The following is a 21,557-nucleotide window of genomic DNA, read 5'->3' on the forward strand; positions in this document are numbered from 1 at the left end:
TTTCAAAGCGTTTTCAGGAGGAGTTCCTTATTTGATCTTTGTAACAACCCCATGTGGTGGTTACAGAGAGCAGTCTACAGAGTTTTCCTGGTCTAAGGATGCAGTTACTATGTAACAGATTCAGGGGACTAAAATCTAGGTTAAGGGATTTCTGGCTTATTACTTACTCATCTAAAATCACTGCTGAAATTTTAGGCTGGGAGGAAACCTTTCTGTACGACTTCATATAAGACTGAAGAAAGTTTTAGAAAGCAGAATTGTTTTGTTAATATAGTCTTTTACTCAATTTTTAAATTATTTTATTTATTGAATAGTTAAGATAGTCACATGGTTCCAAATTCAAAAGATATGAAAGGGTCTATAATGAAGTGTCCATCCTGCCCTTGATGGACTTTTTAAGAAAAATTTTATTGTGGGAAATTTCAGACTTTTAAAAGTGGAGAGAATAGTAAATAGAAACCCCCATGTACCCACCAATTGGCTTCAGTCTGGTTTCATCTATTACCACTATCCCACTGGACCATTCCTAGATGATGGACTGACTTTAAAACAGGCTGAGGATCTGTCTTTTGCAGCTATTCCAACCTAAGAAACTCCTGTCTCGTTGTATCTCTCTTTGGGTGCCATTTAAGAGCTTTTCCACAAGTACCTTCCCTTTGAGATTCTTTTTTTTAAAGATTGGCACCTGAGCTCACAACTGTTGCCGATATTTTTTTTTTTTTCATGCTTTTTCTCCCCAAATCCCTCGAGTATAGTTGTATATTTTTTTTCAGTTTTGGGTCCTTCTAGTTGTGACATGTGGGACACTGCCTCAGTGTGGCCTGATGAGCGGTGCCATGTCTGCGCCCAGGATCCGAACCGGCGAAACCCTGGGCTGCCGCAGTGGAGCACGCGAACTTAACCACTCGGCCATGGGGCCGGCCCCCCCTTTGAGAGTCTTATCTGTAGGCACATGTATTATGGGTTCTTCCATAGCTCCTTCCCTTTCTCAAGAGTATCTTTTTTCTAAGTTTTTATGCCAAGCACTTCATAGGTGTGTCTCATAATTCCACCATGGGTTCTGCTTTCTGATAAATGACCTAGTTCGCTCTTCTTAGAAAACCTCTTCCAAGAGAATTTCTGAAAGGAAAGGGACTAGGAAAGTATAAAGAGTTTAAAGTTTTGGAATTCCCTAAAGCTGAGCACTCTGTTGGGTTTTGTTTTTATTGCTCAGAGCCCCTGTTGAGTTCCCTCCTGCGTAGGATGCCCCAGCTGGAGACTCTGGAGATCATGAAGTTGGTGAATTGCCCTGAGACCTTCACACCAGACATGAGGTGCATCATGGGCGAGTCTCCTTCAGTACAAGGCTACTTTGTCCTGGCAGGAATGAACTCTGCTGGCCTTTCATTTGGCGGAGGAGCTGGAAAGTAAGTCTTTCTTACTCAGACTCAGCTTGCTAGGTATTTGAGTTTGGAAACACCCAGTTGTGGTGAGATAGATGATCCTGCTGAGTAATAAAGTTTTTATTTGAAAGTTAGGTTCTAATAGAAATAAACCAACCACGAAAAGACAAATACTGTGTGATTTCACTTAGATACTTAGAGTAGTCCAGTTCCTAAAGACAGACAGTAGAAAGGCAGTTGCTAGGGGCTGGGGTTAGGGGAAACTGGAGAGTGACTGCTTAATGGATAAAGCAATTCAGTTTGGGGCGATGAAAAAGAGTTCTGGAGATGGATAGTGGTGATGGCTATATAACAGTGTGAATGGATGTGATGCCACTGAACTTCACACTTGAAAATGGTTAAGATGGTCAGTTTAATTTTATGTGTATTTTACCACTATTTTTAAAAGTTTTCTTCTTTTTAATGAGGCCGTTTTTCTTGAGTGACTTGTAGAATGGCTCTGAAAAAAGTTATGGAAGAGGAGTTACCCAGAAACATTTGGAGCAGAGGAGATGTGGTCAGATAACTCTATAACCTCCTGAGGTGTCTGTTTTATAGAAAAAAACCATTGGATGTATAAATTAGAATATATTTTTGTGTCTATTTTAGTCTTATTTCTTCATAGATGTGGCTTATATCTTAAACACTTTCTAGGGAATATTATCATCAGAGCTAAAATCCTCATAATGGTCTTGTGCTAGCAGTAGGTGGATCCATGTTTGTTTCTTCCAGAAAAGTTAAGGAAATTGCCCAGAATCACTCAACCAGTCTGTGACAAGATGGGATCTCTGAGTCTGTTGGTTTTTGATTCCTAGTACAGTGCTGAGGGTATCCCATCTGAGGCCCATAGCTTCCCCCGCATCTAAACAGGTACCTCGCAGAATGGATGATGCATGGGTATCCCTCAGAAAACGTCTGGGAATTGGACTTGAAACGTTTTGGAGCCCTCCAGAGCAGCCGTACCTTTTTGCGCCACCGGGTCATGGAAGTCATGCGTAAGTGAAGCTTTCTCCCAATTGCACCTAGTTGCAGATGTCTTCCTCGGGGCCTGTTCTGTCATTCAGAGCGGCAGATTTTTCCTCAGTTCTTTAATCATTGCTTCAAATGGGGCTTCTGATTGACTGTTTCAGGCCTGTGTTGGGGGCATCATGGCCCACGTGCTATTTATGGATAATTTTCTTTAGTATATCGTGCCTTGTTTACTCCAGGGGAAGAAAAGTAGAAGAGGACTTAGGCTGGGAGTTCCTGTCAGACTCCCCGCAGCAGCTTCCTGTTCATTCCCAGCATGGCCTGCTTTCCACTTTGCCTGGAAGACCCTGTGTCAGAGCGAATGCTCTCGCTCTCCACTGGGTCTTGAAGATATGGTTTGCTTTCCAAGGCAGAGAATTTGCCAAGTTATTCTCAAAGCTTCAAGCTTCTCTGAGTGATTTTTGTCATTAACCCCTTATACGCTAGCAAGATAGGAAACCACTTCTCATGTAAACACAAAACATACATTCTTGCTCTCTTTGTCCTTGACCTTGGTTCCCTCCAGCTTTGAAGGACTGGCCTCTTCATTTTAACTTATTACCCTACCTTGTCTCTGATTTATTTTCCCATAAACCCTTAGAGACAGCTTTTGTATGAGGAATTGAACCAAATCAGATTGTAATATCATTTTCCTATACTGAGGAACTATTCTCAGACTTTGCCAAAATATATCAATATTTCAGATATATTTATGCTCAGGACTAAGTTCCTACATTGGTTGTGACCACCATTCTTGATTAAGAATGAACTGTTGGGGGCCGACCCAATGGCATAGTGGTTAAGTTCGTGTGCTCCACTTTGGTGGCCCAGGGTTTGTGAGTTTGGATCCCGGATGTGGACCTACACAGTGCTCATCAAGCCATGCTGTGGTGGCGTACCACATACAAAATAGAGGAAGATTGGCACAGATGTTAGCTCAGTGGCAGTCTTCCTCAAGCAAAAAGTGGAAGATTGGCAACAGATATTAGCTTAGGGCCAATCTTCCTCACCATAAAAAAAGAATGAACTGTTGTTTCAGTAGGGAAGTTCCATTCACAATGAGGCCTTTGGATGACCTTTACCACCTGCATGCTCACTTTTGTCCTGTGACAGGGAACTCATGTCCATGGGAGATAAAAGACCTGCAGCACTGTGTGTAACTGCTAAGGTTCTTTATTTTTAACAACTCTGGTTAAAATGTTGAACTATTGTTAGTCTAGATTTCCCCATCCATAGTTACTTTAGAACCTGTGCAATCATAATTGAGCTTCTCCTTGATGAGACGACACTTTTCGTAGTCTTCTCCAATTCTTATAAAATAGAAATTGCAGGCACCATAGAAAATGGGGAAGGGGAAAGTAGAACCTAAAGTACCAGAGGAGATGGACAGGTCGTCAGAATCTAAGGAAGCCAGTGTGGCTCCTTCTCTTTAATCTCCCAGGCTCCCCACTACCCTGATGGACCTCTTGGTTGGAATGGTGTGAGGTCAGGTCTTCTCTTTGGAAGGGACTAGAGATCACACTCTTTCTGGCTATTTTTACTTATTGCTGTTGCAGATTGGACATTAGGAGAAATGAATTCTGACCCTAGCTTTGTTATGTGAATAATGTCACTGGGACAATACTATGCAACCTGTCAGATTTCAGAGCCACCAAATCAAGGTATGCTATATGCCCTTTCACTTCAGAAATGGGTTAAATATTAGAGAGGAATTGTCTGTAACAGGTCTGAGATCCCAAGAACACAGGCACTGTTAGGAATCAAGTGCCATTTTCTTCACACTTTGGAATCACCTGTGTCCCACTTAGCTATAACCTTTGTCTCTGCTGTAGAGCTTAGCAAGGTTTAGAACTATGACTTTTCTCTCATTGCTTCTACCTACTAATTTGGAATGATGATTGTGAACAGAGACCTACAGTCATTATGTGACTCATAGTTATATAACTCTGTGGAGGGAAGATATCAGCTCTTGCAATGTTTTCTTTCTTCTGGAGCATGCTGTTAGACTGGGTACTGTTTGGCAAATTTTAGGCTACGTTAGCCCAGAAAGCATGCTCTTTTGAATAGGAACAACGCCACAGTCTAGTGGATATTGACTACTCAGCTCTGTGGCTTGTGCTTTCATAGACTGTTCTTATCTGTTTTAGCTCTGCTGTACGATCTGAAGGTTCCCCGTTGGGACTTCCAGACCGGGAGGCAGTTACGCACATCTCCCCTCTATGACCGGCTGGATGCACAAGGAGCCAGATGGATGGAGAAACATGGATTTGAGAGGCCAAAGTACTTTGTGCCACCGGACAAAGGTATGAAGAGACATACTCATTTTTGTTCTTTTTTTTTTTTTTTTTGCCCTGATTCTCAGGGCAATGAAACTTAATTTTAAATGTATATAGCTTAGAATGTGTTCCTGGAATAAAAATCTGTTATACTGTGCTAAACTATACAGGGAGACTCCCAGTATAGATTCTCTCCTTTTCTCTCTTCCTTTTGTTTTTTCCTTTCTGCAGACCTCCTGGCATTGGAGCAGAGCAAGACTTTCTATAAGCCAGATTGGTTTGACATTGTGGAGTCTGAAGTCAAGTGCTGTAAGGAAGCTGTGTGTGTCATTGACATGTCCTCTTTCACAAAGTTTGAAATAACAGTAAGTCTTTGGAAACCAGTATAACAGATTAGGAAACTTGGCATGTTTATGGAATGCCTCCTGGTTTTCATCTGTCACTTCACAACTGATTCTGTAAGAACTCTGATATATTTTAGTGTCTTACCTGTATTGTATTGTAAGTTTTCTGAATTTCTCGCTCTTTGTTTCTGGCTTTTAATCTGCTTGCAGAGGCTTGTTTATCATTAGAATCAATAGCTAGCTTTCTCTGGAGCTTCTTGCAGTGGAGTAAATCTGCAAATATTGTTGCCTGAGTACTGGCTAATTGAGTTTTCCCAGCAAGTCCCATTGCCTGTCAGGCCGCGTTACTCAGCCAGATGCTCTTGCGCTCACTCTGCTTTGTTCCCTAACCCTACAGTCCACCGGGGATCAGGCATTAGAAATTCTACAGTACCTCTTCTCCAATGACCTTGATGTGCCTGTGGGCCACATCGTGCATACTGGCATGCTCAACGAGGGTGGAGGGTATGAAAATGACTGCAGCATAGCGCGACTGAGCAAGCGCAGGTGAGGATGACCGCCAGCCGCCCTGCTTCCTCCCACACCGCTTCCTTAAGGGTGCTGTGGCAGAGCAGAGCACCCAACTCACTTTCCAGGAAACCATACTTAGACCAAGGACAAAAAAAGTTCATTGACTCATGGCCAGTTTCTTAGCAGCCCAGTACAAAAAGAAGTCACCAGAAAAAGAAAAAAGAAACCAGATTATATAAAACGATGTGGAAAAATTAGTTACCTTACTAGGAGAAGATGCCTAATCTCAAATTATTAGGTCTGTATAATTTCTTGGCAGTAACAGGAAGCCAGAATCTTTCGTTTTGTCCTCATGTGGTATATCCTAGAATCCTGTGCTACTGGCCCTCCCTGAAAGCTAAGAGGTCATTTGCCAATATTCTGCTCATTGCTTTGAAACAATCTGAGAACTTGCTTCCTTCCCGGTCCTTTGTCTGCTGCCTGGTTTTGATTACTTTGGGTCTTACTTTCAGTTTCTTCATGATTTCTCCAACCGACCAGCAGGTCCACTGTTGGGCCTGGCTTAAGAAACACATGCCACAAGACAGCAACCTGCTTCTGGAGGATGTCACCTGGAAATACACTGGTAAGGTGGCCCTCTAGGGTCAGCTGTGCAAGAAAAGGCCAGCCAGTACAGCTTTGTCTTCTCCATTTGCCTTCTTTATATTTGACATTTCAGAATTGAGTGTCAGAAGTGTGGAGGAGGCTCTCTGGCCATAGGAAGTGGATCTCTGATCCTCCCCACGTGTTCATAAGTGCAGTGTGTGATGGGCTAGTGCTTCCGTTTCTGTTGTTCACTGTGATATCCGCCACAGCCAGCATGTAGGAATGCAAATATTGTTGAATGAATGAGTAAATCATTTTTAATTTATTAAAATCATTAGCTTTTTTTCTTTTAAATGAGTGAATAATTTTTAAGGACTACTTCAATCTCCTGATTCTCTCTTCCTCAGCAGTTCTGTTGGGGGAGCGGCCTCCCTTCTTCCACCTTATTCCAAGTTTAACCCCTCCCTCCCCCCACTTAACTGACTCCTGCCCCTCTCCCCACCAGGCCCTCATTCTCAATTCATCGTAGCAGCAAATATGATTAACTTCTTGCTACAAGATTGGCAAACTACAGAATCTTATTGAAGCAAAGTTGTTTTCTAGCCCATATGAGGGTAGTTGATGTGTAATTAGTATAAGCTGCTGTCACAAACATGACAGAACCCAGGGTGGTTGGGCAGCTCTCCTGTGGGTGCTCATTTGGGATTGGAGCATTTTCCATCATGTAGGCATACTGGGAAGAGGAAGGGAATGGGAATTGAGTAGGGGGTTTATGGCCAGTCCTAGAAGTTGGCTCCTATTCCATTGGCCAGGACTTGGTCTCCTGATCCCATCTAACTGCACAGGAGACTATGCAATGTTGTCTTCCTGTGTACCCAGAAGAGAAAACCCACTAGCCAGGCTCTTTGATGCCGGTGGTCAGTAGCTGCATGTAGCAGGCCTGTCAGGAGAGGTGTATTTGCCAGAATCAGGGTGCTCTGTGTCCATCCTTGGATTGCCTAAACAAAGGGATGCTTTCGTGGTCTTGCCACCTAGGTCTGGCTGTAGGTGAGCAAGTGCAGAACAAACCTTTCCCATTGGCTCAGCTCTTCACCTGGAGCAGCCAGACATCTCTTGTTCTTTTCGGTTTAGCCCTCAATCTGATTGGTCCTCGAGCTGTGGATGTGCTGTCCGAATTGTCCTATGCCCCTATGACTCCAGACCACTTCCCAAGTCTGTTTTGCAAGGTAGGTTCTGGTAAAGTTCTAGTTTTTAAATGGGCAGGGAATATTTTTTTTGTAGAGATGGCAATTACATGTTCTCACTATGACGTTAGCACCCACAAAGTGTGTTTTTTTTATTAAGCAAACAAAATTAATAAATTCATTTCTTTATTTTTTCCACCCTTCAAGGTTTCATTATTTAATAAGCATTAGGATATCTTTGAAGTGGATTTAGCTTCTCTGAATATCAGTTCTATACATTTATTGCTTTCTGTAGCAGTGGATTAAATTTTTCAAGTTACGAGATTATAACACTGACACCAAAAAATGCCAGTCGAGGTGAGGTCCCTTCTCTCCATGCAAGGCTTCCTCTTTTCCATTCACAGAGTAATTTCTGTGTATGTGGCATCTTTGGGTAAGAAATGGTTTAGGTGAATCCCTAAACAGTTTACATAATTTTCACTATAACTGAGTGAAACAGATTGTATCTAAATAAAAGAAATGATAACTGAATATGAAGCGGCTGATTAGAGAGGTCCAAACAGACGTTTTGGCAACCTGTAACAAGCAGCTGCGGGACAGTTATGACAGAGGCTCTTTGAAGTTCAAACCAAAGTTGGGATCCACTGATTTTACAGGCTAATTGATTTTACAGTGTCCCTTTTCTCCATGGCAGAGTGAAAGCCACGGAAAACTCTCACTGTTAGCCATCAGCAGACCCCTTCCCAGGACTTCGCTGCCTGAAGGAGTGATCCGTCTGCATGCACCTACCAAGTACAACATTGTGTCAGGCCTCCTGTGGAAACATTTTAGTACTGTCTGGGACTTACCACTTTCCTTTATAGGAAGAGTAGTTGAGTCAGAGGCCCATTAGGTAACTCAGCTGCTCTAAATACATTTTGAACGTTAGAAGCCTGGTCTCTGACCCCAGGGTAGCAGGTGAACCATGTTCTGTGGGCATCAGGCATCATCTTTTGTGGGGCAAATGCCCCTGAGAAGACATTTGCCTGGTCTTCATTGCTCTCAATGTCCCTGACTAAAACAAAGCTTTAGCAGGACTTTGCAAAAAGAAATATTTCATGCTTGTCAAAGACTTTGCCTCCACTTCGTACCAGCTGTTTGGCTAGCACTCCTGAAATGGCGATACTCCTGAGAAGATACGTTGTAAAGGCTGTGCTCCATTCCTAATGCCGGGAAACACACCTGAAGATGGAATTCTTTCATTCACGTGTGTCTCCTTTAGAGTCAAACAAAGGGCGCAGAGCTAATGAGAGGGGTCTCCCTCAGGTTTCACTCCTTTAACAACATGTTGAGTGCCCACTTCCCCTGAGGAGTTTCCATGCTGACCGTCTCCCTTTATTTCCACAGGAGATGAGTGTGGGCTATGCGAACGGGATCCGGGTGATGAGCATGACCCACACGGGAGAGCCGGGATTCATGCTTTATATCCCTATAGAGGTGAGACCCATGGAAGGCAGGTGTGCTGGCTTTCCCACACCCACTGAGCACTGGCAGGGTTAGGGGGCCATCTCTGATTAGGCCTTGGTAATTGAGGTAGGCTGCATTAAACAGATTTTAACATTTTTGACTAAGTTATTTTACTTTTGAATAGGTAATACATTTACAAGGTTTAAAAATAAAGACCTATAGGGGCCGGCCCCGTGGCCGAGTGGTTAAGTTTGTGTGCTCCACTTCAGCGGCCCAGGGTTTCGCTGATTCAAATCCTGGGTGCAAACATGGCACCGCTCATCAGGCCATGCTGAGGCGGCGTCCCACATGCCACAAATAGAAGGACCCACAACTAAAAATATACAACTATGTACCAGGGGGCTTTGGGGAGAAAAAAGGAAAAATAAAATCTTTTAAAAATAAAGACCGACCTATAAAAAGTATTCAGTTTCACCTGACCAGTTCCCACCAACCACCACTAATGATAAAACTGTTAGTTTTTTTGTACGTCGTGTCGGATTGTGCATATGTAAGCAAGTTCAAGGACATGTTCTTTACCCCCTTTTTGGAAACACAAACAGAAGCATACTGCTGTTCTTCATCTTGATTTTTTCACTTAACAATTTATCTTAGAGGTCTTTCTCTGTCAATATCTAAAGAAAAAGAGCTTCCTCTTTTTTTCTTTATTTTTTAACAGTGGTATAGTATTCCATCAAATAGCAGAATCATAATTTATTTAACCAGTCTAGTACTATAGACATTTTTGGTGTTTCTTGTCCTTTGCTATTATAAAAAATTCTGCACTGTATGAGAGTGCCTTTTTCCTTATCACATGGAGCAACACATAGAGTTGTCAAACCTTAGGCTGATAGGTACAAAATAGTTTGTCAGTGCAGTTTTAATTTCCCTTATGCACGAGATTGGGCAACTTATCAAAACACAGGTAAAAGCCCATCTACAGGCCTCCCCAGTTCTGCCTGCCCATTCTGCACACTGTGGTTTCACCGTCTTCTCTGCCTCTCACTCCTTGCCAGTCTCTGAACAAGCTTCTGCCTTTACACTGTTCTTTCCCCTTGGCACGTCCTTCCTCCAGAGAGACTCCCGAGCTCACAGCCACACCTGCTGCAGATCTTAGTCACGTGTCACCTTGATGAGGCCTTAAAGTTGCAACTCCCCCTGCCCCCCACCAGTTCTCCTTGGCCTCCTTCCCCGTTTCATTTTTGTCCATAGTGCTTACAGCTGTCTAATAAAATATATTTTCTTTTTCATTCATGAGATTACCCGTTTAAAAATGTAAGTTCCCTGAGGGTAGGGATATTTGTCTGTTTTAACTTTTAGATCCCTAGAACCTAGAGAAGTACTTGGCACATAGTAAATACTTAATGAACGTTGTGTGAATGAATGTTCTGGTCATAGCCTTTGTCCATTTTTGTATTGAATTATTGGTCTTTTTACCAATTTAGGCATTCTCAGACAGCCCTTGTTGTTGAAAGTTTTTTTTTTCTAGTTTGTCATTTGTCTTTTGATTTTTTGTGTTTTTTGCCATGTAGAAGGGTTTTTAAATTTACTTTTGATTATGGAAAATGTTTCATATGTTGCATAAGTTTTTTTTTCAATTTTTATGTAGTTGAATTGATCAGTCTTCTCCTTTGTGGTTTCTAGAGTTTGACACATAGAAGGGGCTTCCTCACTCTGGGGTTATAAATTTTTTCCAGTTTTCTTCTGGTGCTTTTATAGTTTGCATTGTTGCTGTTTATAGGTTTATGGGGTTTTTTAAAAAAAATGTAAATGCCTCCACCCTTTTGCATAGTCTCTTGATGTACCTTATGAGGTATGGATCAAGCTGGTTTTTTCCACATGGATAACCAATTGATGTGAGATTCTACCTTTATCAGATACTAAATTCCTATATGTATTTTAGTTTATTTCTGGACTTTTATTCTGTTCTGTTGGTCTACTGTTCATGATCCAGGATCACACTGTTTTAGTTACTGAGTCTTTATTATACATTTTAATATTTGGTAGTGTTTATCCTCCCTCATAGCTTGGAAAAGAATAATTCCTGTTTCCTTATTTTCCCATGTAAACTTTATAATCATCTGGTTAAAACAAAATAAAAATGCACTGATGATATTTTTTGGATTGTGTCACATTTATAAATTAGGGAGAATTGACATTCTTTTGATGTGTTGAATCTTAGAAAATATGCCTTTTATTTTTTATTCTTTTTTGTTGTGACCTTCAGAGGTATCTGAGTTCCCTTCAAATAGATATTATACATTTAAGTTTATTTGAATATTTTGTTGTTGTTGTGAATGAGAATGGTGTCTTTGTTCCATTATCTTCGAAGTAATTATGATTTATGAAAGCTATTTTCTTCAGTATATTAATTCTTTAACCTATTTTCTTACTAAATTATCTTATTGTTTTTGTTTTTTAGTTGATTCTCTGGAATTTCCAGAGTTCAATCTTACCATATACAGTCATGCACTGCATAACAATGCTTCAGTCAACAATGGACCACATCTACAACGGTGGTCCCATAAGATTATAATGGAGCTAAAAAATTCCTACCACCTAGCCCACCTATGATGGTTGTAGCCATCATAACATTGTAGCACAACACATTACTTACATGTTTGTGGTGATGCTGGGGACAGCTCCATGCATTATTGCCCCTGAAGACCTTCCAATGGGACAAGATGTGGAGGTGGAAAACAGTGATATTGATGATCCTGACTCTGTGTAGGCCTAGGCTCGTGTGTTTGCTTGTGTCTTAATTTTTTTTTTTAAAGTTTAAAATGTAAAAAAAATTAAAATTTTAAAAATAGAACAACACTTATGGAATAAGGATATAAAGAAAGAAAATATTTTTGTACAGCTGTACAATGTGTTATTACACTTTTTTTTTTTTAAAAGATTGGCACCAGAGCTAACAACTGTTGTCAATCTTTTTTTTTTATTCTTCCCCCCAGAGCCCCCCAGTACATAGTTGTATATTCTAGTTGTGAGTGCCTCTGGTTGTGCTGTGTGGGACGCCACCTCAGCATGGCCTGATGAACAGTGCCATGTCCGCACCCAGGATCCAAACCGGCGAAACCCTGGGCTACTGAAGCGGAGCGGGCGAACTTTACTACTTGGCCACAGGGCCGGCCCATTATGTTTTAAGCTAAGTGTTCGTACAAGAGAGTCAAAGTTTTAAAAAATTAAGAAGTTTATGAAGTAAAGTTACAGTAAGCTAAGGTTATTGTTGAAGATTTTTTTTTTTTTAAAGATTTTATTATTTCCTTTTTCTCCCCAAAGCCCCCCGGTACATAGTTGTATATTCTTCGTTGTGGGTCCTTCTAGTTGTGGCATGTGGGACGCTGCCTCAGCGTGGTCTGATGAGCAGTGCCATGTCCGCGCCCAGGATTCGAACCAACGAAACACTGGGCTGCCTGCAGCGGAGTGCGCGAACTTAACCACTCGGCCATGGGGCCAGCCCCAAGAAAATTTTTTTTCTTATAAATTTACTGTAGCCTAAGTGTACGGTGTTTGTAAAGCCTACAGTAGTGAACAGGAATGTCCTAGGCCTTCGCGTTCACTCACCACTCACTCAGAGAAACTTCCAGTCCTGCACGCTCCATTCATCCTAAGTGCCCTGCACAGGTGTACCCTTTTTCTATCTTTTATGTCATATTTTTACTGTACCCTTTTCTGTGTTTAGATACCCAAATACCATTGTGTTGCAGGTGCCTATAGTATTTAGTGTAGTAACATGCTGTACAGGTTTGTAGCCTGGGAGCAATAGGCTAGACCCCATAGCCTAGGGATGCAGTAGGCTCTATCACCTAGGTTTGTGTAAGTACACTCCATGATGTTTGCACAACGAAATCGCCTGACATTGCGTTTCTTAGAACTTATCCCTGTCATTAAGTGTCACATACCTGTACAAATAGTATAGTTTTTCTTCTTTCTTGAGAAGCAGTTGTGAGACTGGTCATTTCCTCAGTGGTGAGAATGCTTGTATGAGCTTTTTAATAATTGCTGTATACTTAGGTCACTCTCCTAAATGTTTTAGACAAGTGAAAAGATAGGGATGCTGTTTTCATGGAGCTTAAGTTGGGTTAAGGGGGCCTGACTCGTTACTCCTGGGCTGTATGTAGCACTTTCGTTTGTTGAGGATGTGGCATCCTGAGAATTTTAGACAAGCTTCTCCCTCGTCCAGGTTAGTACATGAGCCAGCAGGCACTGCCAGACACATTCCATGTTTAATTCCGAAGGTCTCCTGGTTACTAACCTTTCATCTCTCCCTCTAGTATGCCCTGCATGTTTACAATGAAGTGATGAGTGTTGGGCAGAAATATGGAATCCGGAATGCTGGGTATTATGCTCTTCGTAGTCTCCGAATTGAGAAGTTTTTTGCCTTCTGGGGTCAGGATTTAAATACCCTCACCACCCCGCTGGAATGTGGACGAGAGTCTTGGGTGAAATTAGAGAAGGTACTGTATCTCTGCACACTCTACACTGTCACTCAGCTTCCTGAGCAGTGGGTCTGCCGTAGAGTAGGAAGAGGAGCTGATGTGGAAGGAGAGGTGTACGAGGATTGAGACCCTGGTGATAGCATCAAGTGACTCATGACAATTAGGATGTGCTTAGAATGAAAAATGTATCTATGGGATAAAACATCTTAATATGAAAACATAATACATGCACAACACTTATTTGGAGCACTACGCTCTCTTTTAGACTGAATGCTCTCGAAGTCTGATTCATTAACATGCCTTAAATATTTGTACAAATTAGCATCTTACATTCAGTTGCCTAATTTTTGTTTCTTTTCAAAGTAATATATGAACATGATTTTTTTTTTAAATTATAGTTCGACAGGGTATTTGGTGAAGAGTCTCTTTTCCACCTCTGAACCCCACCCAGTCTCACTGTCAACTTCACCAGAAGCAGCACTTTCCTGTCTCTCCTTAGGGGAGCGTCACCATGGTGCAAACAGGAGTGTACAGTTTCCCGTCACCTGTCTAGCCTAGATGGTGGATACTGCCTGCTGGCTATGTTGCACCTTGCTTTTTTCACTAGCAACACATCTTGGCAATCATTCTTTCTCAGTACAGTAGATCTACAGTATTCTTTTTGAGCAATTACAGATAACTGTTTTCCTCTGATATAAAAGTAATGAATATTTATTTGGGAAAACAGGGAAAAATATAAAGAAGAAAATTAAAATCATTCATATTTTATCTATTCATAATTACTGTTGAGTTTATTTTATCCTGTTCATGTTTTTTGTACATAGCATTTATAAATATATATGCATTGAATACAGATTTTCTGCATGGACTTTTTGTTGGGATTATATAAAAACATTTTTCTGAAACAATTCTAGCAAATATTTTTGAATGTCAATTTTTCTTCCTAAATGTTTTTCCTCTGTGTGGTCTTGTGACTGAAATCTGTATTTACAAAATAGAAAAAAGAAAAATTCTCTGATGATGTCTTTTTATATTGTGAGTGTACTTTTTAACATGGAGTAAACACTCCATTTCCCCAAAGCTTGCTTGCAGGGTTGGGGAGAGTGTGCTGCACTCCACTGCGGTGACACCAGGGGACCCTTCCCTCTGTGCTGCTCAGGTGCCAAAAGTCAGAGTGTAGACGACATCTCAGCATTGCCTTTCTTTCCTAGGGGATGGATTTCATTGGGCGAGATGCCCTGCTGCAGCAGAAGCAGAATGGGGTATATAAACGCTTCACCATGTTCATCCTGGATGACCACGACACAGACCTGGACCTCTGGCCTTGGTGGGGAGAGCCCATTTACCGAAACGGGCAGTATGTTGGCAAGACCACCAGCAGTGCCTACAGCTACACCCTAGAGCGCCACGTTTGCCTAGGCTTTGTGCACAATTTCTCCGAGGACACTGGGGAAGAACAGGTGGTGACAACAGATTTCATCAACCGGGGAGAGTATGAGATTGACATCGCGGGTCACCGGTTCCAGGCCAAGGCCAAGCTCTACCCAGTTGCCTCCCTCGTCACCCATAAGCGCCGAAAGGATGACGTGGAGCTAAGTGACTTGCATGGGAAGTGATGCCAGGCAGTCTCACTGCCTCCCATCTTCTCACCATCTTAGGAGCTTGTCCTCCTCCTGAGCCTGACCCTTTTGATTTAAGCTTTGCCTCCCATCTCCTATCTCTTTGATATGATTTTAAACTTTTCCTACTTTTAAACTTTTTGCTTTGCAACCTCTCGTCCATCCATCTTCTCCTCCTCCCTTTTGCAGTTTCCCATCTCCTGATACTCACTCTGGGCCGTTCTTCCCGTCCCTCCACCCCTCTCAGATTCCCATGGTGACAGGAAGCATGTCTGACAGGCAGGACAGGAGCAAACTCCAGTTGTGGAAGTAGGTTACTGTGACATCTGATTTCAAATGCTGTGTCTTAACACAAGGGAAGCTGGTGGTGTGCAGGCCTCAGGGCAAGAGTCCAGCTCCTTGGGGCTAAGTTTTCTTGGAGTAACCTGTTAATTTTGGTGGGTTGCTGTATGTTTGATAGAGCCCTGTGGAATAGTTTGTGCCTTTTAGCCAGGCAGATCATTCTCCTGTTCCACTGTGCTGATACCCTGATACCTCTAGCAAGAGGATGACCATCTACCTCATTGATGAGAGGCATCGTGTGGATGTGATCTGGTCTGTAGGAGAGATAAATAGTTAACCTGGCACCCTCCCCAGCCTCCCTACCAAACTAGTTATCATACTCTTGGGCCAGGGCCACTTGCGTATAATTTCTTCATCTCTTGCTAATCTCTATAATTGAGGGGTTTTGTGTGTTTGTTTCTTGGCTGAGTAGACAAGACAGTCACAGTGTTTGAAAGGGGAAAACCATGTTGCCTTTTGTGTTGCTTATCCCAGCTGACAGGGTCTGACCTCAGGAAGTACACCACCGCTGATGCTGAGTCTTCTACGATTAAGGCAGTGCTGCTGTTCTTTCAGCTACTGAGTTCAGTCATCCCATCTTGGATTCTCCTCTGCTCTGTTGCTTGCATTTGACTTGATCAGTGCAGCCTCACCTGTCTCTCCTACAGTAGGCTCACTAGCTCAGCAACATGTTTCTCTCCCTTTAGAACAGGGAGAAGGTAGGACGAGCCATCCTCGTTGAGTAATTGAACTTTGCTGGCCATGCTGAGGTTCAGAGAGCTACTAGAACCCCAAGTTTTGCTTCCTCCGGCACAGAACAGACAGACCCACACAGAGAAAACCCACATGGGTCCAGTGAGAGTTCTGAGTATGGAGGGCGTGCATTACACGAGCCTAGAAGACTGCTTCCCCTCTTTTCCTTCCAGGCTCTTTTTTTCTCCATCCAGCCATCTCTCCATATCCTCTGGAATAGAAAATGACTTGGGGTACCCCAAGATGGCCCTGCACACTTTTAAGGGGTATCACAGTGGTAAGTGGTATCACAGACTGTGCTATCCATCCCAATACTTCATTTTCCCTTGTGCAATAACTGCCCTGATCTGATTCCTTTTTAAGTGCCAAGTGCTGTTAGAGAAGTTAATTAAATATAGCCTTTGTTGTCTTGGTATCTTGGAAGCATTAGCTCTGATAAGTCTATAAGAATCTTAAAGATCCTTTCATTTTACCAGAGCAGCTTAAAATTCTGCCCACTCTGGCATTTCTTTGGGATCTTTGTTTATCCACTTAATCAGGCTGGTTCCTTGTAACATTACTTGTCATTTCCCCAGCCAGACCACTCCTACTTGATTACTGACTTTAGTGTCCACCCTTTTTAGGAGGGCTTAGTTGATTTAGTAAGGGAGCAGCATGTGATTAGAATTGTTTGGGGGCCTTGCTATTTTGGTGCAAATGTGTATTTAACTAGCTGAGAGATGCTGCTCCTAGGCAAAGAAGAGAGAGGAGGAGAGGTGTTGCCCAGCTGCAGAGCAGAGCTGTGAACAGCTGCTGTGAAGGACTAGGGACAGCAGGAAAAGGGCACTTGGCCAATGCGGGTGTTACCAGCAGGGAGCTGACGGACCCAAGAAGATGGAAACATGTAGCGCTAAAGGTATCAGATGCTCTGCACCACTCCAAAGTCAATTTGTAAATGAAAAACTATTTGGGATTGAATCCAAAAGAAATTGTAGATTTATGCATAAATTTCATCTTGTCCATAAATAGGAGTCACACTCCCAAGACACTGGTAAGATGTTAATCTTATGGGGCATCACTTATTTATTGAGTGCCCTGAAACATACCTATTTATCTTTTGGCACTTTAAAATTCAGCCTTGGAGTCTCTTTTGGTTCATTCAAATATAGGCAGAGTGGATCTGGTAGTTTTCTCTGTTTGGTCCTAAATCTGAAGGAGGTGAGTCTTTCCTGCCTCTTGCATAATTGACAATCAAGATACCCTCATTTCTGTGTCATTTCCATCTCTTGGACAGTGGGCCACGTGTGTTGCCCTGTGTGACAACTTAGCTCTCCCTAGAGAGTCGAGGGATTCTGGATTCTTGTGAATGGGTAGCTGGATGTTGGTCTTAGGTGGCTGGTACTTTTTTCTCTCTGAAATGATCCGCCATCATCTCTTGGGGGAGAGGCTCTGCACTCCTTTCTATCTTGTTAGCATATTCAGTTGAAGAATCTTTTTGAACCTAGAAACACACAGTGTGTTGGCCTCAAGCAGATGAAGACCCAGGGTTGTAAGTCTCCTATGGGTCTTCTTCTTCCTTGACGTATGTTCCAAGCCCCTAGTTCCTCATGCCCCATGTAAATCCTGTGTCTTGGCACTGCCACGGTCGTTTGACTTACATTGAAGCTTGCATCCGAAAGATGTCCCATCTGAAATCAGGATGGGAAAACTGAAAATTCAGAAAGTTTTAAGAGCAAAAAGGGTCAAGAACTACCTGCTTGGGTAGCCTGTTTGATGTCCTTTAACTTGTGTTGCAGTCACATAGCACCTCATGGGCAAGACATGCTCCAGGAGAGAGAACTGAACAATTCCCACTACATTTCCAGTGCTTTTCTGGGGAGCCTCTGTGCCCCCAAATGTGGGAGGTGGTTAACCTCAGTTTCCCTTTGGCCCCCAAAATCCCAGTTCTATAGGAGTAGAGCCCAGTCATTTTGATTCTCATCAGGAGGCGTGCAGTCCCTGGATTCTATCTCCTTGTACAGACCAAGAGTTTCACCTTCTTCCCTGGGCTTTTGTTTCTAAGAAAATAACTAAAACGTGAAAAATAACTCTAGCCTTCTCTATTACCCTGCCTTTGCATGCATTTGAAATGTTAACCCCTCCCCACCGCCACCACGTATGTGGCAGGAATGACAGCTTTCTAAAAGAGGCTTTGCTTCACTGAAGAAATGACCCACTGCCTTGATTTCTGGCTCTGTTTATCCTTGGGCTTATGGACACATTTACTGGCATCTGAGTGAATGTTCACCATCCTTTGAGAACCTGAAGTAGATAAAGGGGAATCTTCTATGACCTGTAGTCTTGGTTCTGACCCGTAGAAGGCTGTGTCCTGGTACAACAATTGCATTGGCTTTCTTTCAGGGTTACCTGCAAGGTTCATTTTTTATCTCTTTGTTGCCGCTTGGCCAGGTAGTCAGCACGGATCCTTTTTAGTATCTAAGCTAGAGGTTTGGTCAACAGTGCTTAATTCTGTATTCAGACCTCCTACTGTTTTCATTTTCTTTCTGCACACCCCCTCCTCACATGCCTCACAAACTTTAATATAAGCAGCATTTTATCAACTTGATATAGGGAAAATTTTCATGAGTAAAGAATTTTCATCTTGCACATGGATTCAGGAGAAGCACACAAGTGGAAGAAATGGTAGATGAAATAAGATGTTTTAGGCGTTATAACCACGTCCTGCAGTAAGCCATGGATGAACTGTGGGTCTGCCTGTCAGCGCCTCCCTCCCCACTACCACTTTTGGCCTCCACTTCAAGGTGCTGAGTTGTAAGGCTCCTTCATTGTCACTATGGGGCTCCCATTTGCAGTCCCTCATCACTACAAATGCACTATTTTTCAAGAGGACTGAGTATTTTTGTATGTCTTTGCCTTCTCTTTGTCCATTAAACACCAGTTGTTCCTTGTATAATGTGATTCTTGACTTGACAGAGCAGAGCATCCCTTGGAGAATTACACATTTCTTCATGGGCCGTTTTCTCATGATATTTAGATGCACCTATTTTTATCCTTTGCAAACCTTCTGCCTTCTCATTTTTCTGTCTCTCAAAGACAGAAATTATAAGAGGTGAGGAGGATATTTTTAGCATCTGTTTCAAAAGATCTATGCCAGGATTTCCTTTGCACACCAAGAACTGGGGCTCGGAGCACCTCTTTTCTCCAAGCCAGGTTCTAGTGCCTTACACTCCAGAATGTCACATGGTGGGTGTAGAGAGGAAGGAGGAAAAAGAAAGTAACTTCCTTTCAGTCTGACAGTTCCCATCCACCCTGCATAGCCTCTCCTTCTCCAGACAGATGGTGTGGGATAGAAAGCTTCTGCAGCTTGTTTCAGTGAAGGGTTTTCTAGCACATGGTTAACACTTTACTCTCTGGTCAACCCTTGGGATGTATGAAAGCACCACTGTAATTATTGTAAAGTGCTATAACTCATTATTTGCATTTGTAAATGTGCGGTTCAGCTCAGCCCTTTTCTGTCCCTGTGTAGAGTTTAGCATGTGGTCCTGAAGACATTCAAGGCACTTTAGTAAATGGGATCTGTCCACACAAGCCCTGGTGACTATAGGCACACAGGGTGACCAAGCATTTCTGCCCTCCATGAATGTGATATTAACATTGTGCACTGTATTTCTAACAAGCCAGATTTCAAGTAAGATTTTCTTTTCATGTTACTAGGTTTGTAAATGAATAAACAGACATTTTAATTACTTTTGCTTTGTCTACTGGTGAAATGTTCTTCATGTGTAGTAACCCAATATATGTATTTGCCATCTCCAAAGATAAACATACATAAAACATAAAACCATTTATACCAGTGTCACCAAAGATTAGAAATTTGGAAGCCGAGGTAAAGAGGCATTTATGGTGGTGGCATGGCTGGGGAGAAAAGCCTCTAGTCCTCCTCTTGGAGTCACTATCCCTCTCACTGGATTTGGCATCCTGCCTTACAGCTGACTTCATGGTAAGAACCTAGCACTTGACACATCACCCACGTCTGTGTGGAAAACGGTGTGTGTGTGTGCGTTCTCGCTCACAACAGTAGGAAGAGAAGAATGTTATCTGAGAGAAGCAGCCAGTGATCCTTTACTATACTGAGCTTACATCCACAAACTTAGTCATTGGACTTTATTCTGTCTACCCAACTATTTTTTGAACTACATCCAGGAATCTTTAGGAAGGCTAATGTGTCTATGACAATCGCATCATCTTTTCTTCCAAACCGACTCCTGTTATTTCCAGTTTTACAAATAACAACATCTGTTATGGCTGAAAGAGTATAAGAAAACATCCCACAGGCTCCGTGGCTAACACCAAAAGAGGAGTTCCAAAAAACGTACTGCACAAAGATGTTTCTGGAATTTGAGGAGAGCCTCCTCTGGTGATTACTTTGAAGGAGACAGCTCTCAAGTTATATGAGCCTTCTTATTAACATACCAGATTAAAAATATTACATACCATGTTAACAAGTAATTCTAGAAAGGAGGAAGCCCAGCAAGCTAGGTCTAAGTGGGACTGACTTTCCAGCCATTATTTTGAGGAGAGATGATCTCAGAAGGGATGCCTATAACACTGCCACAGAACACAGGGGGACAATGACATTCACTCGCCCTCTGGCAGAGGTCAGTTTGACAGTAAAGTCAAGACAGGCTCCTAGCCTCATACGTACTTCAGCCTTGAGTTGATGCGCTTCAGAGAGATCAGCCGATCCTGAGTTTGGGCCAGAAAGATCGAGCCTGTCCTTACGTAACCTGTAAGAAAAGTCAGCCCAAAATGAGACAGTCCAGGCCAAATATAGGGTGGCAGAGAGGCAAGCCCACTAGATTCTAAGTTAGAAGAACTGTGATGAGTCCAGGGACTGCCACTGGCTATTCTTGAGCAAGTCGATTAGATTCCTCTGAGCGTCTGCGGAAAATCTAAAGCACACCAGACGCACTAACACAAAGGTTCCGTTCCCTATCCAGACAGTCTCAGCTCGCAGTTTTGTGAGGATCAAATGAGATTCTAATGTACATAAAATCGCTCCTACAATAAAAGTGAAAGATAGCCTTGCTAAAATATCTTTTGGGGGCAAGGATGAAGCCTAGAATGCGTCTCTGTTCTTTACCTTTTTAGGCAATTTCACTTTTCTCCTCCTAGTTTTGGTGGGAGCGTGACCCTTGGTGAAGGCTACTCACAACATCAGCCCCCAGAAGGCTGGCCCCTCCCCGTCCTTCCCCAGTACAGCCAGTGGGCACGTGACCTGAGCTCAGCCAATCAGACCCTCCTGGAATACTGGGTCTTGAGCAAGTAGGTGAATGGCTGGAGGTCACTCATCTCAGGAGCAGCAGCGTCCTGGCCAGGCCATCCCAGACCCGTGTTCCAGCTGAGGAACTGCCGGCTACTCGAGGGGTCCCCACATCCTGGCCTCCATGCTGCCTCCAGCTGGTGGCCTCCTGTCAACTCTAAAGGCCCCCAACAGTCTTCCGTCAAACTCCTTTTTGCCCAAGTTAGCCAGAGGTGACACCTGCTGTCTGCAATCAACACACCTGATACAACCATTCTTACACTTGGGGCAATGACAATCCTCCTGAATGCAATTACTCTTAGTT

The 21,557-nt window shown here is 42.8% G+C and overlaps 1 protein-coding gene across 6 annotated transcripts in view; it reads left to right on the forward strand.

The window, feature by feature from the left end:
* Positions 1-19,681, forward strand: part of PDPR (pyruvate dehydrogenase phosphatase regulatory subunit) — a 46,618-nt gene extending 26,937 nt beyond the window's left edge. For all 6 annotated transcript variants that reach the window (XM_014829143.3, XM_070500211.1, XM_070500212.1 and 3 more), the window contains 10 exons: positions 1,214-1,406; positions 2,292-2,416; positions 4,577-4,732; positions 4,937-5,070; positions 5,447-5,595; positions 6,072-6,184; positions 7,276-7,370; positions 8,715-8,804; positions 13,094-13,276; positions 14,470-19,681. In XM_014829143.3, coding sequence (XP_014684629.2) covers positions 1,214-1,406; positions 2,292-2,416; positions 4,577-4,732; positions 4,937-5,070; positions 5,447-5,595; positions 6,072-6,184; positions 7,276-7,370; positions 8,715-8,804; positions 13,094-13,276; positions 14,470-14,874 — 1,643 coding nt within the window. In that variant the 3' untranslated portion in view covers positions 14,875-19,681. The remainder of the gene's footprint in view (positions 1-1,213; positions 1,407-2,291; positions 2,417-4,576; positions 4,733-4,936; positions 5,071-5,446; positions 5,596-6,071; positions 6,185-7,275; positions 7,371-8,714; positions 8,805-13,093; positions 13,277-14,469) is intronic.
* The last annotated feature ends 1,876 nt before the right edge of the window (positions 19,682-21,557 follow it).

This window comes from Equus asinus, chromosome 28 (assembly GCF_041296235.1).
Source record: "Equus asinus isolate D_3611 breed Donkey chromosome 28, EquAss-T2T_v2, whole genome shotgun sequence".
Taxonomy (NCBI): Eukaryota; Metazoa; Chordata; class Mammalia; order Perissodactyla; family Equidae; genus Equus; species Equus asinus.